Source organism: Aedes aegypti, chromosome 1, assembly GCF_002204515.2.
Source record: "Aedes aegypti strain LVP_AGWG chromosome 1, AaegL5.0 Primary Assembly, whole genome shotgun sequence".
NCBI lineage: Eukaryota > Metazoa > Arthropoda > Insecta > Diptera > Culicidae > Aedes > Aedes aegypti.
The window spans coordinates 217,072,368-217,090,719 of record NC_035107.1 but is presented as its reverse complement, the minus strand read 5'-3'; the positions used below and the strand labels follow the sequence as shown (position 1 = coordinate 217,090,719).

Here is an 18,352-nt window from a genome sequence, read left to right as displayed (position 1 = left end):
CCCTAACGATACACACTAAATGAGAATAAACGAAGTATCCATCAACAGGGTTCTGCAAGCTCTAAACTACGCCCAACAAGCGGTGTACAACTTCGCCACCACGGTATATGACTTGAACCGTACTCATGACTTCACCCTGAATATTGTTGTTCAGGTCCGGAACGTTGAAAGCCGAGTGCCGATCTTCACACGGCCATTCACAACGCAGCGTATCATGGAGAAGACTGCTTTCAGCACAACGATCACGGCGATCGACGGAGACACGGGACTCAATGCTCCCATTTGCTATGATTTGAAAACGGAAGTGGCTGCCTGTAAGTATAAAGAGATCACTTTGTATGGGTCACATAGATGAGAAAGTTTCTCTTCAACAGATGCTAAATACTTCAGCATAGAACTGGACGAAAGTGGCAAGAACGGTGTACTGAAAGTGAAGGAAATCGATCGAGATGCTGAAAAGAACGAGTTCTATGAGTTTCAGGTATTTGAAGCAAAGGTCCAAAATATATCGCTTTGACCAACGTTCCATTTCCATTTATTAGATAATGGCATACAAATGTCACAACGAGCTATTCAACGTCACCAGTGAAGCTGCGATCATTCTCGATGATAAGAATGATCACATGCCAACTTTCGATGTAGAACCCAGCACTTTGGCATTCTGGGAGAATACCCTCATGGAACTGCCATTCGAACGATTTAGAATCGAGGACATTGATTTGGTAGGTTTAAATATGAACAATGCAACAACAAAATCATACGACAATTTGAATAAATACTTCTTGTAACAGAAGAACCCCTTTCGAATTCGGTAAGATACGATAAGATTTGGTTTTTGATTTGATTTCGCAGGAATCCCTCCTGGGATTCGCTGGAATCCCTCCTGGGATTCGCTGGAATCCCTCCTGGGATTCGTTGGAATCCCTTCTGGGATTCGCTGGAATCCCTCCTGGGATTCGCTGGAATCCCTCCTGGGATTCGCTGGAATCCCTCCTGGGATTCGCTGGAATCCCTCCTGGGATTCGCTGGAATCCCTCCTGGGATTCGCTGGAATCCCTCCTGGGATTCGCTGGAATCCCTCCTGGGATTCGCTGGAATCCCCCCTGGGATTCGCTGGAATCCCTCCTGGGATTCGCTGGAATCCCTCCTGGGATTCGCTGGAATCCCTCCTGGGATTCGCTGGAATCCCTCCTGGGATTCGCTGGAATCCCTCCTGGGATTCGCTGGAATCCCTCCTGGGATTCGCAGGAATCCCTCCTGGGATTCGCAGGAATCCCTCCTGGGATTCGCAGGAATCCCTCCTGGGATTCGCAGGAATCCCTCCTGGGATTCGCAGGAATCCCTCCTGGGATTCGCAGGAATCCCTCCTGGGATTCGCAGGAATCCCTCCTGGGATTCGCAGGAATCCCTCCTGGGATTCGCAGGAATCCCTCCTGGGATTCGCAGGAATCCCTCCTGGGATTCGCAGGAATCCCTCCTGGGATTCGCAGGAATCCCTCCTGGGATTCGCAGGAATCCCTCCTGGGATTCGCAGGAATCCCTCCTGGGATTCGCAGGAATCCCTCCTGGGATTCGCAGGAATCCCTCCTGGGATTCGCAGGAATCCCTCCTGGGATTCGCAGGAATCCCTCCTGGATTCGCAGGAATCCCTCCTGGGATTCGCAGGAATCCCTCCTGGGATTCGCAGGAATCCCTCCTGGGATTCGCAGGAATCCCTCCTGGGATTCGCAGGAATCCCTCCTGGGATTCGCAGGGCAGGAATCCCTCCTGGGATTCGCAGGAATCCCTCCTGGGATTCGCAGGAATCCCTCCTGGGATTCGCAGGAATCCCTCCTGGGATTCGCTGGAATCCCTCCTGGGATTCGCTGGAATCCCTCCTGGGATTCGCTGGAATCCCTCCTGGGATTCGCTGGAATCCCTCCTGGGATTCGCTGGAATCCCTCCTGGGATTCGCTGGAATCCCTCCTGGGATTCGCTGGAATCCCTCCTGGGATTCGCTGGAATCCCTCCTGGGATTCGCTGGAATCCCTCCTGGGATTCGCTGGAATCCCTCCTGGGATTCGCTGGAATCCCTCCTGGGATTCGCTGGAATCCCTCCTGGGATTCGCTGGAATCCCTCCTGGGATTCGCTGGAATCCCTCCTGGGATTCGCTGGAATCCCTCCTGGGATTCGCTGGAATCCCTCCTGGGATTCGCTGGAATCCCTCCTGGGATTCGCAGGAATCCCTCCTGGGATTCGCAGGAATCCCTCCTGGGATTCGCAGGAATCCCTCCTGGGATTCGCAGGAATCCCTCCTGGGATTCGCAGGAATCCCTCCTGGGATTCGCAGGAATCCCTCCTGGGATTCGCAGGAATCCCTCCTGGGATTCGCAGGAATCCCTCCTGGGATTCGCAGGAATCCCTCCTGGGATTCGCAGGAATCCCTCCTGGGATTCGCAGGAATCCCTCCTGGGATTCGCTGGAATCCCTCCTGGGATTCGCTGGAATCCCTCCTGGGATTCGCTGGAATCCCTCCTGGGATTCGCTGGAATCCCTCCTGGGATTCGCAGGAATCCCTCCTGGGATTCGCTGGAATCCCTCCTGGGATTCGCTGGAATCCCTCCTGGGATTCGCAGGAATCCCTCCTGGGATTCGCAGGAATCCCTCCTGGGATTCGCAGGAATCCCTCCTGGGATTCGCAGGAATCCCTCCTGGGATTCGCAGGAATCCCTCCTGGGATTCGCAGGAATCCCGGGTCCCTGGGATTCGCAGGAATCCCTCCTGGATTCGCAGGAATCCCTCCTGGGATTCGCAGGAATCCCTCCTGGGATTCGCTGGAATCCCTCCTGGGATTCGCTGGAATCCCTCCTGGGATTCGCTGGAATCCCTCCTGGGATTCGCTGGAATCCCTCCTGGGATTCGCTGGAATCCCTCCTGGGATTCGCTGGAATCCCTCCTGGGATTCGCTGGAATCCCTCCTGGGATTCGCTGGAATCCCTCCTGGGATTCGCTGGAATCCCTCCTGGGATTCGCGGAATCCCTCCTGGGATTCGCTGGAATCCCTCCTGGGATTCGCTGGAATCCCTCCTGGGATTCGCTGGAATCCCTCCTGGGATTCGCTGGAATCCCTCCTGGGATTCGCTGGAATCCCTCCTGGGATTCGCTGGAATCCCTCCTGGGATTCGCTGGAATCCCTCCTGGGATTCGCTGGAATCCCTCCTGGGATTCGCTGGAATCCCTCCTGGGATTCGCTGGAATCCCTCCTGGGATTCGCTGGAATCCCTCCTGGGATTCGCTGGAATCCCTCCTGGGATTCGCTGGAATCCCTCCTGGGATTCGCTGGAATCCCTCCTGGGATTCGCTGGAATCCCTCCTGGGATTCGCTGGAATCCCTCCTGGGATTCGCTGGAATCCCTCCTGGGATTCGCTGGAATCCCTCCTGGGATTCGCTGGAATCCCTCCTGGGATTCGCTGGAATCCCTCCTGGGATTCGCTGGAATCCCTCCTGGGATTCGCAGGAATCCCTCCTGGGATTCGCAGGAATCCCTCCTGGGATTCGCAGGAATCCCTCCTGGGATTCGCAGGAATCCCTCCTGGGATTCGCAGGAATCCCTCCTGGGATTCGCAGGAATCCCTCCTGGGATTCGCAGGAATCCCTCCTGGGATTCGCAGGAATCCCTCCTGGGATTCGCAGGAATCCCTCCTGGGATTCGCAGGAATCCCTCCTGGGATTCGCAGGAATCCCTCCTGGGATTCGCAGGAATCCCTCCTGGGATTCGCTGGAATCCCTCCTGGGATTCGCAGGAATCCCTCCTGGGATTCGCTGGAATCCCTCCTGGGATTCGCTGGAATCCCTCCTGGGATTCGCTGGAATCCCTCCTGGGATTCGCTGGAATCCCTCCTGGGATTCGCTGGAATCCCTCCTGGGATTCGCTGGAATCCCTCCTGGGATTCGCTGGAATCCCTCCTGGGATTCGCTGGAATCCCTCCTGGGATTCGCTGGAATCCCTCCTGGGATTCGCTGGAATCCCTCCTGGGATTCGCTGGAATCCCTCCTGGGATTCGCTGGAATCCCTCCTGGGATTCGCTGGAATCCCTCCTGGGATTCGCTGGAATCCCTCCTGGGATTCGCTGGAATCCCTCCTGGGATTCGCTGGAATCCGTCCTGGGATTCGTTGGAATGGGGATTCGTTGGAATGAGGATTCTGGTTCAGCGGAAGCTCTTCGTTGGAACACAGCGATCCAACCTTGAATTCTGTGAAATCCCTCATTGGATTCAGTGAAACCCGAACTGGAATTCTTCGGAATCCCGCCATAGATTAAGAGGAATATCGGAAGAGATTCCCCTTTCTCCTAGAATTCAGAGGAATCCTCTTCTCGTGATTCAGCATAACATCGCTCCTGAGATTCAATGAAATCTTCCTTCTGGAATTCAATGGAACTCTTTTGTGATTTAGCGGAGTTTCCCTGATAAAGTATAGCGGAATCTGCCCAGGAACTCCGGAACTTCTATCCTGGGATTAAGTGAAATTGTGGAGTGGAGAATTTAAAAGAATTCTCTTTGAGATTCATCAGAATCTCCCTTCTGGAATGTATTTCTTTTCTTTTCTGCTACTTATTGGGTTCAATGAAATCTCTACTCTCCCGGTGATTCAAAAAAAATTCATCTGAGGTTCAGTAGAATCCTCCCTGAGCTTCTTCAACAAAAGTTAACAAATCATGCAATTCTATTCTATTACTCCATTAAACACAGGGCGCACATGCAACGTACAACGTTCATCTACAGGAGCGAGTTTCAGGAGAAGTTGTGTCTGCAACCGAGTCCTTCAGTATCATCCCAAACAATGGCTATCAGCTGGGTACCTTCACGCTCACGATCGTCAATGCAGCCAAGCTGGACTACGAACTCCCCGAGCGACGTCAGTTCGATTTGATCGTGACGGCTGCGGAGGTTGCGGAAGCATCCCACACAAACCAACAGGTCGTAGCCATTGAGCTTCGCAACTGGAACGACGAAGTGCCAGCATTCGACAAAGAAATCTACGAGGTTGCCATCGATGAAACCGTCGAAGGCGGTGTTGACCTACTGACGGTGACGATCACCGATCGAGATGTGGATGACGCAGTACAGCTTCGCATTTTGAGCCGCATCGGCAGTGATCTTAAGGTTACTGCCGTAGACACTTCCGAGCAGGTACACCCAGTGCCAACATTCGTTTACAAGATTAGCACGGCGAGGGACGGTATTTTCGATTGGGACGTTGCCCAGGAGGTTATTGTCCAAATGGAGGCCAAGGATACGTTGCAAACAGATAAAGGTGAACCTCTGCATCAGGTGTTCTCACAAATTGTAATCACAGTTCGGGATATCAACAATAAACCTCCATCGATCACTGTGGTAAGCAAATGTTCAACATTGTTTAGTTTTCTGCTAAATGTCTACTTTTCGCAGCCACGGGGAAGATTTCACATCGAGGAAAACTCTGAGCCCAGTACAGTAGTCCAGATTGAAGGTACCGAAGAGGCCGCGATCCTAGTCGGAACCGATCCAGATTCTGATGCCCTACTCAAATTTAGCATCAATTGGCAGAGTAGTTATGCTGTTAAATCCGGTGTACCTGTTGGTTCAGAAGTCTTTGAAGAGTAATATCAAACCGACCCTCAAAAACTAGAGTTCCCTAATGTCTACTTTTAATTCATTACCAGCTGCCTAATCATTGACGTGGATGCCTCCGATCGGAACCGAGTGACAGGTCGAATTCGTGTAAATCCGGCATTGAACCAAACCACGATCAATCAACGGTTGGATTATGAAGCCTACGAGACGCTGTTCCTCACGGTTCGATTGGTCGATGAGAACCAGGTTATCCCTCCAGGAGACACCGAGGCGATCGTAGTGATCCAGATTGGTAACGTTAACGACAACGAGCCGCAGTTCGTTGGAAATACGTTGGAAGTAGATCGGTTCGTCATGGAAGAAGCCGAAACAGGAAACATTGTCGGCAGTATAGCGGCTATCGACCTCGACGGAGACAAAATCACCTACTCGATCACGTGGGTAGTTTTTTTTTTCTAGAGATATCTGTTTTTATAGAACTTTTTTCATCTTAGCGCAAAGAATCCTGATCATGAGGGCCTATTTTCCATTGCACCCACTGGAATGCTGACGGTAGACGCTTCCGAGAAACCCATCGGCTGTGACGTACCGATCACCTACCAAATCTCGCTTGAGGTTTCTCTCTACGATGGATTGTTCACTACCAAAGGATCAATCGCCATCAACATAACCGATACAAACAACAAAGTTCCTACTTTTGACTCAACACTCCCTGCAGTAGTGGAGATATTCGAAAAATCCCCATCCGGTACGGAATTCCTTCAATTGAACGTCCAAGATCTGGATCGCGATGAACAGTTCCACACTGTGGCATTTGAGATTGACTACAAAACGTTTCCGGACTTGCAGAAATTCTTTGAAGTCGAACGACTAGTTGACGCAACCAGTGAACGTTTGAATCAAACAGGCTTGGTTCGAGTTAAGCAGAACAACGAATTACTGGATCGCGATACCGGAACGGCTCGTTTCACCATCAACGTCAAGGGTTACGACAATCCGAACGGATACGGCCGTCAAAACTCGGACGAGGTAAGCTTTACGTTGATCTTGCTGGATATCAACGATCACGGGCCGATCTTGCCCAACCTGGCCGATTTAGAACTGTCGGAGGATGCCAATAAAGGAGCTGTGATAGTGGATCGGTTTGAGGCGACGGATTTAGACGACCGAAGCACACCGAATGCAAAGATCAACTATCGGATCATGGAAATCAAGGCAGGTGAGTGCACGTGTTTCGCAAAGTTTAGCCGTTCACTAACAGTGCAACGAACATAACATAAGTGAAACAATTTTGGACAGGGCAAGTTAAAAGTCCAACGATGCGAACAATTTAAAGATTGATATATACATTACAGTATATTCCAATACACACTTATTTGAGAATTGTGTTACCTAGTTACTACAGCAATTCGTTCAGATGATCAATCAAGAATGACTACTAGGAATTTTCCATGGAATTCTCTAAGTGTTTCCTTCAAGAATTTTTCTAAGATCTCTGAAAGAACAACTCTAAGGACGCCTCAAAAAGTTTCTTTACCTTGTGCTAAAGAATTTAGTCTAACGATTACTCCTGATATAACTTCAAATATTTTTTGCTTAACACTCTTCGAGAAATTATTATGGAATTAATTTCCCGTAACGCGGGTAGATCATTTTCTCGAGGTGCGTTGCGAGGTAAGATCTACCATATTGTACTCTTGTTGTATCTATTCTTGTTAATACTGATAAGTTATGATCGGAAGAGTTTAAAAGAGTGAAAAGTCACTAAGACCCATCGTTTGTCCTAGATGATGAGGAGGTCGAAGTGGAAATATGACTCAATCAGCATCTGAGGCGGATTTTGATTAATATTAATTAAATAATAATTAAATTTCAATATGAAAAAAGACAAGTTCTTTCCAAGATCAAGTGCTTGTTTTTGAATATCTAGGAGGTAAACGATTCCGAAACAGTGGAGTAGCAGACCACCTACATTCTAAACAAGCTTCTTGTTTTATGGAATTTGAATGTCTAATGAGATGAAACCTGTTCACAGTTACAAAAAACGACTTTGAACCTTATAGGTAGAAGCAATAATGTGATATACTAGAGTGCCGATGCATGGTCAAAATCGGTATCATTCAACCAGCATAGTAGCCGAGCCTGATTGAGGGGCATGCTTTTGAAAGTTTAATGATGACAAACTGTTTTCTCCAAACTGTTTTTTCCAAAGAGGCTCTATGCAAAATGGTGAAGTATGATAATTGTTTAAAAACGACTACTTCTTTATTTCTCAATGGTATAGTAAAGGAGTAGAACGACATGCACTAAACAAAGAACATGGGTATACCACAAAAGATCACAGAAAACTGGTTGCAGTGGTTCATCCCGAACAGAAACAGAAAAAAAACAGGAAAAAATGGAATGAATTCTACGGATTTCTGCTACAGTCTTTCTAGAAATTTTCAAAGGATTTCTCCTAGAGTTCTTACAGCGCTTCCTTCGAAAGTATATATCTAGAAAATCCTAAACGAATTGATTTAGAAAACTCAAAAAACATCTAAGTATATTATAATCTTTATTATTATATTATGTTTTAGAAAGAGAGAAAAAGAGTCTTTTGCGATGAATATACCAACATTTATTGCAATATTTTTTATCTACACAGAATAAAATGAAATGTTCAAAATTATGTCTTCTATCTTCAAACAAAAAAAATAAAAAAAAATGTTTGCAATATGGAGCAATGATCAGTAGAGCGTTTCTAAATTTGAAAAAGTGTGAAAATCCAATCTCCCATATCGTCATTTCCATAAAAATACACGCAAAAAATTGTGCGGTAAAAACTACTATTTTAGGGGTTAACTTAAGCGCTCGCACCGGCAATTTTCAGCAGACCAGAAATACGCTTGATTTTACCATGTCTGTAGTCGAAATCAGATTGTTGTTAATTATTTCTGTCAAATGTACCAGTAATGTGGTTTGATGTACCGTAAACATAGTAAATTGGTCTGAAATTGCATGGCAGTTTCAAGAATGGGCGTAGTCAGCTAAAATAGTATTTTTTACCACAGTATTTTTTCCCGTGTAGTGTTCTGTGAAATTTTCAGCTTTCTAGGTGGTGATTTAAAGGTTTCCCAGAGACAATGTAATTATTATTATTATCTTTATTAACGAGATTTGCAGCCCGAGGCTGGCTCATCTCGGAGAGACAATGTAAACGATTATATGGAAATTGCTTTGAAAGAAAAATGTTCCAAACACGGTAATACTGTATTGCAAGTATAAACTTATCATCCAATAGAGAAAAATCACTTTTGAATCCTTAATGAATGATGTTGCTGAAGGAACAAATCTGTTTTGAGCTAATGTTGTTTGGGATTTTTGAAGATGTTTGCAGAGCTCTAATCCATACGAAGCTAAATAATAGAAAACAAACTCATGAACTTCTCCTATCCGTCGGATTGAGAATATTTCTTTATTATAGTAAGAAGAATTAGTTTTCGCTATGGGAAGATAAGTTTGTAGCATGGGGCAGGACACTAGATCCAGTATTAAAATATTAATATTTATGAATGATAATAATATTGATATTGAGAAGATTATCAAGTATGCATGGAGTTTTGCTGCTTGCCTGTTGCCGGAGTTGCTAAGGCAAATCGATTATTTATATGAAAAAACAAGTTGTGTTTATCGTCAGATCGTCTGAGCAAAAAATATGAGAAATCCATCCGATGCAACGCCCTAATGATCAGTATTTTAGTCTAATCGGTTAAAGTTTGTCTTTTCAGTGCAGTTTACTATTAATGAGGGGAAACATTTTGGAAAATGATACACAGTTTACGTCTTTTTTCTGCAAGATGGCAGTTCAGTTGTAGAGGTAATTGATGACTGTCTGCTGGTATTCAGCCAAATCTCTTCACTGGAATTCAATGTTTTTTTTAGCAGTTCAACGGAATTTCTCTCTATTGAGATTCAGCAGAATCTCTCTATTACGATCCAGCGGAATATTTCTTCTTGGATTCACAGGAATCTCTCTACTGGAAAGCAAGCTAATTTCTCACTGAGATCCAGAGGAGACTCTCTACGAAAATTCAGCAGAATCACTCTACTGAAATTGTGCAATATCCTTGGCAATATCTCTCTTCTAAGATTTGTCGGAATATCTCCACTGAAGTTTAGCAGAATCTTCTTACTTAAATTTCGCGGATTAATTCTGGCATTCTTTTAAGATTAAATGGAATCTCGATTGCGATCTTACCATTGATAATCACCTCTCTACTTCCCTTAAACTCATATCAAGCAGAAACTCTCCATTGGAATTAATCGGAAGCTTCTAATTGTAGGATAAATCTGTCTTCTGAAATACAGAGGAACCCTTTTTCTGAAGAAACCTTCTTTTTATGGATTTTCTGGTCAGACGTAGTGTAAGCGGGATAGTTATGTATCTTTCAACGTTTCGGCTCGTGGTTGGAGTATTTCTCGGGGAGGTAATATGTGTACCGCTATTTGTTCATCGTCTTTTGTTAGGCGTGGATTTATCACGACGTGAGCATTGGCGTAGCTACGATTTTATTCTATAGGAAGTCTAGGGTCTCACAAATTCTTGGTTTACTGAAGTAATGGTCGCAATAATAACTATTTTCACAATTTTCGTAGTTTGCATAGCTTTGTAGTTATTTCATTTGTTTGATATTTTGTCTCATTTTGCTACACATCAATGATAATTGTAAATTTCAGTTTTCACTACGGAAAATATTAATTCTAATCCAGCATAAAAAAAATCTTCAAGAATTAACTATTCTCCATGAACATAAATTCCAATTGTTAATTTAAAATATCACGAAGTGTTTCAATCATAAAGTGTTCAGAATTAATGAGGATTACTCCAAGATATAGTATAAGCAGTTCTAGGATTCTCACATATATTGTCTCCCAGATAACCAAGCAGGGATTATTGCCACGAACTCTTCACAGAATGTATCAAAAGTTTTTTCATCTTTGCATTTGAGATTCTTCCTAAAGCTTTCTTTCAGATTCCTTTAACAAATCATTCAGAATATTTCTCCGAAATTTTTCTAGTAATATTTGAATCATACATAGCAAAAATGATCCTGGACTTCCTGCAAAATGTTTTTTTTTTTTTCAAATATTTCACAACTTCAATATTTTCTTTACGAATGCCTTTACAGATTATTCTAAGAATGACTCCATATCCGGTTTATATCAGATTTATAGAGTACCACATACCAAAATATTTTGGAAGAACTTGATAAAAGAGGTTAACTTCAGCTTAAATTGAATTCGTAAAAAAAACTGAAATCTTGTAGGAAAATACAAATAGAATGAAACTTTTCGACGAAATTCCTGGAGATGTACCTCATAGAAAATGTTTTTTTTTGAGAATTTTGTAATCAAAAATAAGTAAATAAAGTAAGTAAAGTAAATAAGTAAATACATACAAGAAAATCTATCAAAATCTTATTTAAACATTATCTTTGAAACAGAATTTCTTCTTTGGCTTCTGGATTTCAAAAGATCCTTGCTTCATGAATTTTTAAGCAATTCCCTTTTCCCTTCCAAGTTGTTTTGCAAAATGTTTCTTCAGATTCCTTTACCGTTATGGCATTGTCGGAAGCGAAAGTATTCCTGGAGTTTTTCAACAAATATTCTCTGAAGATTCGAAGGCAAGAGACATATTTATTTAGCAATTCGTCTAACACTAGAGAACGATCAGCGTCTGGTGCGTTATATACGGTTTCTAGAAGCTTTTTTTTTTTTGAATTGACCAGAACAACTTCCACTAGGATAAATTAAGTATGGGTAACATTATATCACACCTCCTCATAATCAAACTCTATCGCATCTTATTGATTGATATCCAAGTTTCGATGGTGCAAATAACATCAACATTCGCTACGACAACTATTCTACGCAGTTTATACAATTTTGATAACCTATGGGCACAAATACTCTGGCGATTGAAACAGCGAATTGAAAGATTACCAGGGTAACCAGCTGATTTCATTACTATTCCTGGTGTACACCAATTCGTGGTAGTGACAATAGAGTTGAGATTATCCATTACCAAAAACATGAGCAGCAAACTGAAAAAGGAAAAACATTTTGAACACTATACTGATAGCATGAGCATGATTGACCACCCGAAGATGCTACTCCGTTATTGCAAGAACAGCTGTACTTATACAAAGAACCAACAGGCACTACTCGGGATCAGTAGCATCCTCAATGTGTGAGTACTGGTGCTCTCATTACACAGCGTAACAAAAATGACATTTTTGCGTGTCTCAAGAATCAAATAATGTGTCTCTAGTAGATTTGGGGTTGCTGAATCTGATACCGTTCTCAGAAATGTTCCAGCACGTCACAATTTTTAGCTACAGGTCGCCAAAGTTGTACAAAACATTGGTTTCATTGATGTTTACATAAAATTTAAACAATGATTTATCAACACACAATATGATCTTATCTACCAAGCATGCAAAATAGGACTTTAGCTTTCATTTCAGATATAATTTGATCGAAATTTTACGACTAAATTGAGTTTAAATCGATTTTCCACATGCTTGCAGTCTCCATACGAAATTCTTCGTTTCTCTTATATGGCAAAATACAATACTTTTCTAAACCAACAAAAAATAAGTTTTGAGCATCGGAAGTTTTATGAACATTGATGATAAGTATTGTTATACACATGAAGTTTGAGTTCTGAGGCAAATTAAGCAAATAAATTGCCATATAAGCTGGAAAACTTGCATGCAAGTTGGCTGAAATAGTCAAATTTAGCATTTTCAACAGCCAATATCTCAAAAACTAGACGTGCTATCATATTTCTGTAAATGGCAATGGATTCAGCAACCTTTAATTAAGTAAATAGCGGTATTTTGTGCTTGAGACAAAATCGTGTTCCGCAGTGTTATTATAACAAACAAGAACGGTGCCGACTGCGTCCGAATGCAGGTCAATTTAGGGATGGGAGGGAAATGTTGATGTGTTACTTGCTTTATGGAAGCCGAGAAGTCCTCTGCACTTCCACAAGTAGACACTGGGAGTTTGGATATGGGAAAGGTTTGGGTAAAGGATTCGATTTGGTAAACGATAAATATATAATTTCAAATGAATGCACCTAACTCGATAAAAGCACTGAACGCCGACCAAAAAGTGTTCGTCACTCGCCATACAGGGGATATACTATTCCACCGTGCTACGCGAATGACGCGTGACATGTTTGATCCTGCCCTCAACGCCCGGCCCCGCAGGAGCAAGCGTCAAGGTCGATGGATCAAACAGAACTAATCGATCGCGGCACTTTTTTTCACTTTACTCGACCGACGCACGACATGTCATTTTGACCACTATACTGATAAAATAAAAAACTCAATAAACAAAAAAGAGATCCTAACTTTTTTGTTTATCGTAATGATCGACTTGATGGGGCATGTGGGGGAGTTGCAATCATCATTCATAGGCGTATAAAACATCAACTGTTTTCATCATTTGAAACTAAAGTTTTTGAAACTTTAGGTGTTTCTGTTGAAACACAGTTTGGTAAATATGCTTTCATAGCTGCCTATTTGCCTTTTCAATGCTCTGGACAGCAAGTTAATTTGCTCCAAACTGACTTGCGAAAATTGACTCGCAATAAGTCAAAATTTTTTTGTCATTGGTGATTTCATTGCCAAACATCGGTCATGGAATAATTCTCAAAGTAATTCCAACGGCAGAATTTTATTTGATGAGTGCTCTTCAGGATATTTCTCAATTCAATAACCTGATAGCCCTACATGTTTTTCCTCTTCTTGAAATCCATCTACGATTGATTTGGTCTTAACTGACTCTAGTCATCTTTGTAGCCAACTGATTACTCATGCTGATTTTGATTCTGATCATGTCCCTGTTGCATTTCAAATATCCCATATGAAAATTATATGGCAGGATTTGCAGAAAGATATCAAGAAACGTTTTGCAGATTTCAGAAACAAAAATTTTGAAAATAAAATGTCTCAATTGGACCCTGGCTCTAAGCCCTTTTGGATATTATCTAAAATCTTGAAAAAACCTCAGAAGCCAATACCGGCATTGAAAGAGGAAAACAAATTATTACTAACTGATTGCGAAAAAGCTCAAAAACTTGCTATGCAGTTTGAAAGTGCGCACAATTTTAATTTAGGACTTACTAGTCCAATTGAAAATCAAGTTACTCAGGAGTTCGAAAATATTCTCAATCAAGAGGACGTTTTCGAAAATGCCTGGGAGACTGATTTGGAAGAAGTGAGAACTATTATTAAAAAATTCAAATATGAAAGCTCCTGGCGATGATGGAATTTTCTACATCCTCATCAAGAAACTTCCAGAAAGTAGCTTATCATTTTTAGTTGATATATTTAACAAATGTTTTCAATTAGCTTTTTTTCCTGACAAAAAAAAAATGCTAAGGTTGTTCCAATTTTAAAACCAGACAAAAATCCTGCAGAAGCTTCTAGCTATCGTCCAATCAGTTTGCTTTCCTCCATCAGTAAACTTTTTGAAAAGGTTATTTTGAACAGAATGATGACCCACATCAACGAAAATTCAATTTTTGCCAATGAACAGTTCGGATTCCGCCATGGACATTCGACCAATCACCAACTTTTACGTGTAACAAATTTGATCCGTTCCAACAAATCTGAGGCTATTCTACTGGTCTTGCTCTTCTAGACATAGAAAAAGCATTCGACAGTGTTTGGCATGAAGGTTTGATTGTAAAATTGAAAAACTTTAATTCTCCAACATACATTGTTAGAATAATTCAAAGTTATCTGTCAAATCGTACACTTCAGGTTAATTATCAGAACTCCAGATCTGAAAGACTTCCTGTAAGAGCTGGTGTTCCTCAAGGCAGCATTTTGGGACCAATATTATACAATATTTTCACATCTGGCTTACCTGAGTCACCTCAGGGATGTCAAAAATCTTTGTTTGCGGATAACACAGGCCTCTCCGCCAAAGGACGAAACTTGCGCGTCATCTGTAGTCGATTGCAAAAAAGTTTGGATATTTTTTCTTCATACTTGCAAAAATGGAAGATTTCTCCTAATGCTTCCAAAACTCAACTAATAATATTCCCACATAAACCAAAAGCTCTTTATTTGAAACCTTCAAGTAGACATGTTGTCACGATGAGAGGGGTTCCAATAAATTGGTCAGATGAAGTTAAGTATCTAGGGCTCATGCTAGATAAAAATTTAACTTTCAAAAATCACATTGAGGGCTTTCAAGCCAAATGTAACAAATATGTAAAATGTCTCTATCCCCTTATTAATAGAAAATTCAAACTTTGTCTTAAGAACAAGCTTTTGATATTCAAACAAATTTTCAGGCCAGCCATGTTGTATGCTGTACCAATATAGACTAGCTGTTGTAATACCAGGAAGAAAGCTCTGCAGAGAATTCAAAATGAAATTTTGAAAATGATTCTGAAGCTTCCTCCCTGGTATAGTACCAATGAGTTACATAGAATATCCAATGTTGAAACATTGGAACAAATGTCAAATAAAATAATAAATAATTTCAGGCAAAAATCGTTACAATCTTCTATTGCCACGATTAATGCGTTCTATATTTAGGTTAAGTTACGTTAAGTAGATTCAAAGCGTTTTTATTTTCTCTTATAAGCTGGTGAAATCAACTCACCTGTAAAAAATCTGAACTGCTACGGCAAATGAAATGTAATATGTTGTTAACAAAATGTTAATTAAATTTTAAATTTGTTTTACCAAATTAGGATGATAGTGTTGTCTAATAACACAGAACACCTAGATATAAGAAATGAATGCAATGTTTAGAATGATACTAATAAAAAAAAAATAAACATACATTATTCACAAATCTATCTATATAAATAAAAATTGAGTGGTGTTTATATGTCACGACATAGCTCAAGAACGGGTCAACGGTTTGACGCAAGTTTTTTACTGTTGCCCTCCTCAAGGGATGCGACGTGTTCGTGCAAGGAAAAAGTTCAGGAAAGTCTCCGGAATAATGGGGAAAACGAAAGACGATTAAGGTATCATTTTGTATGGGGGATTTCTTGACGTTTTGATGGCAAGACGAAGTTTGCCGGACACTAGTAATCACACAAACCAGGGGTTTTCAACATTTTTGGCTCGCGGAGCACTTTTAAAAATAAAATTGCTGCGCGGAGCACCTATACCTCACCACCATTTAGTTGGAAATCTGGGCTTTTTACACGCTTAAATCAATCCTATAATTCCTACGAAAACCGCAATGTAAGATTTATGTTGGTCAAACTTTCATTAAGGGGAGATGAGCTGATAGAGACTCGCGAAGAGGAAAAATATCAACATCATATACAGCCCAGATTCGGTTGTCACGAAACGTTATATGTAGCCCATCGTTTTTATGGTTGGAAAAGTGAAAAGTATTGCATTCAAAACTAGCTGTCCCGGCATACTTCGCACTGCCCAGTAGGCTTTGGAGAAGGCCATGGAAAATCCCTGCACAAAATGTCAAATTTGTGTTCCCGGTTTCCCAATTTTCTCGGTAAGATTTTTCGCAAATATTATTCCATACAAACATGTCGCAACCCTTGAGGAACACAACTGCGAGGAAATCACATAAATCGGTTGGCACGTTCTCGATCCATTTCGTGACATACAAACACCATTCATTTTTTATTTATATAAAAGATAAACTATTTTGTAAAACCTCAGTCAGCGGAGCAGTTTTTCTAAAGATGCTGATAAATCTAAACACAAGACTAGTTATTTATAATGTCTGCTACGTTTGCTGGCATGAAATTTTACTCAAAATGCCGTTTATGCTTCGGTGTGATGTAAACGCAATAGTTTTTTGCTGAGATGATCATGTGAGAGCTTGAACGGCTTGCGCAAGATTGATATAAACACTGAGTGGAATTATAAAAAAAAACTCAGCAATCGCCGAAAGAGAAGACCGTCTCCGCGAGTCTCGTCTAAGGAGATGAATTGAAGCCAAGCCTGAAAATTTCAAGGACAATAATCTGGAGACCCAAACGTTTAAAATGAAAACTTGATCGATTGGCAAGATTTTTTATTTCAGGCTTACGCCGTGACAATAAGTCGCATAGTTTTATACATATTAACAAGTTCGCCATCCGTGAACTTCACTGTAACTCAAAAATAAGACATACATGGATTACAGAGAAAGTCTTCCGACAAGAGAGATTACTTGAAGTTTGATTATGAAGCAAAGAAATATGTTGATTTTACCCCAAATGAAAGTGTCGATCTTACCCCGAGTGGGTACATTTTTTTTTTTTCAATTGCGTTTTCAGCTGTCAAAAAACCTAAATTTACATTCTCTTTCAAGTTGTATCTACGAAATTATAGTAAAATATGATGTAGACGCAAAAAAACTAATGACATTTTAAACATTTCACATGCGAAATAGTTAAGGCATGAAAGCGAAATATTGCAACTACCGCTTCTTTTATGTTATCCAATATGATTTTGTTGTTTATTTTGACAGTTTATTGGTAGCGTCAGTTGTTATGTCATTCGAAACACAACATTTGACAAATAAAGATAGAGTGTGGTGGAAAGTGCATGAAAATCTGCTCAAAACATAAAAAATCCAAGGGTGTCGGTTTTACCCTGATTGCCCCTACCGAATGTTCACTAAAGTTGAAGGAAGCATTGGAAGCAGTACATTCTGCCGACGCACAAATGTTCATGTGGCTGCAAACACTGTTAAGGTGAAGATGAATCGAAGCCAAAGTTCAAATTTTCAAGAGCAAGAATCTGGAGAACCAAACATCCGTTTAAGCTAAAAACTTAATCGACTGGTCACCAGCTGGTGGTGATCAATCGATTAGGTTTTCAGCTCAAACGGGTGTTTGGTTCTCCAGATTCTTGCTCTTGAAAATTTGAACTTTGGCTTCGATTCATCTTCACCTTAATGAAAAAATAAAAAAATTAAAATCCCAATATTTGAGCGTAATTTAAAAAGAGAATGCTCAGCAAGATAAAAAAAAACTCTTTAATTGTAATCCAGATTTGCATGAAGACTTCAAAATTAAATGGTAGCTGGCAACACTACCGTTCTAAACATATTTGTCCTGCGTTCCATAAGGATAACATAAAACATAGGACAAGTAGGCGTAGAAGGGCAGAACAAGTAAAATCAATCATGCTCAATATATTGCTTTTTAACACAGTAACCAAAGGGTACTTAGCAACCATGATCCATATCACCGCCAACCTAGCAAAGAAAACTAAAATTTAACTTCGCCTTCCTTGTTGAAAATCTTACCGCGTTTGGTGTTCCCGTATTTGATATTTGCATTTCAAACACACACAGCAATATTAAACTTTCTGCCCGTTCTTTAAGTCGAACCTAGAGCAAAGTTTAAGTATGTATTTTGTATTAGACATTGTAAATACAATCATTTTTTATGCTGCTCTTACAAGACGCTTTGGGGCCCAGATAGCCGTAGCGGTAAAAGCGCAGCTATTCAGCAAGACCAAGCTGAGCGTCATGGGTTCGAATCCCACCAGTCGAGGATCTTTTCGGGTTGGAAACTTTCTCGACTCCCAGGGCATAGAGTAGCATCGTACCTGCCACACGATATAGAAATGCAAAAATGGTCAATTGGCAAAGAAAGCGCTCAGTTAATAACTGTAGAAGTGCTCTTAAGAACACTAAGCTAAGAAGCAGGCTTTGTCCCAGTTGGGACGTAACGCCAGAATGAAGAAGAAGCTAAGACACTTTAACAG

The 18,352-nt window shown here is 41.4% G+C and overlaps 1 protein-coding gene across 5 annotated transcripts in view; it reads left to right on the top strand.

Annotated features, from left to right (window-relative positions):
• Positions 1 to 18,352, top strand: part of LOC5569240 (cadherin-23) — a 160,271-nt gene that overhangs the window by 32,019 nt on the left and 109,900 nt on the right. For all 5 annotated transcript variants that reach the window (XM_021857581.1, XM_021857582.1, XM_021857580.1 and 2 more), the window contains exons 4-10: positions 49 to 314; positions 375 to 481; positions 543 to 722; positions 4,734 to 5,378; positions 5,433 to 5,623; positions 5,687 to 6,034; positions 6,092 to 6,816. In XM_021857581.1, the coding sequence (XP_021713273.1) occupies positions 49 to 314; positions 375 to 481; positions 543 to 722; positions 4,734 to 5,378; positions 5,433 to 5,623; positions 5,687 to 6,034; positions 6,092 to 6,816 (2,462 nt within the window). The remainder of the gene's footprint in view (positions 1 to 48; positions 315 to 374; positions 482 to 542; positions 723 to 4,733; positions 5,379 to 5,432; positions 5,624 to 5,686; positions 6,035 to 6,091; positions 6,817 to 18,352) is intronic.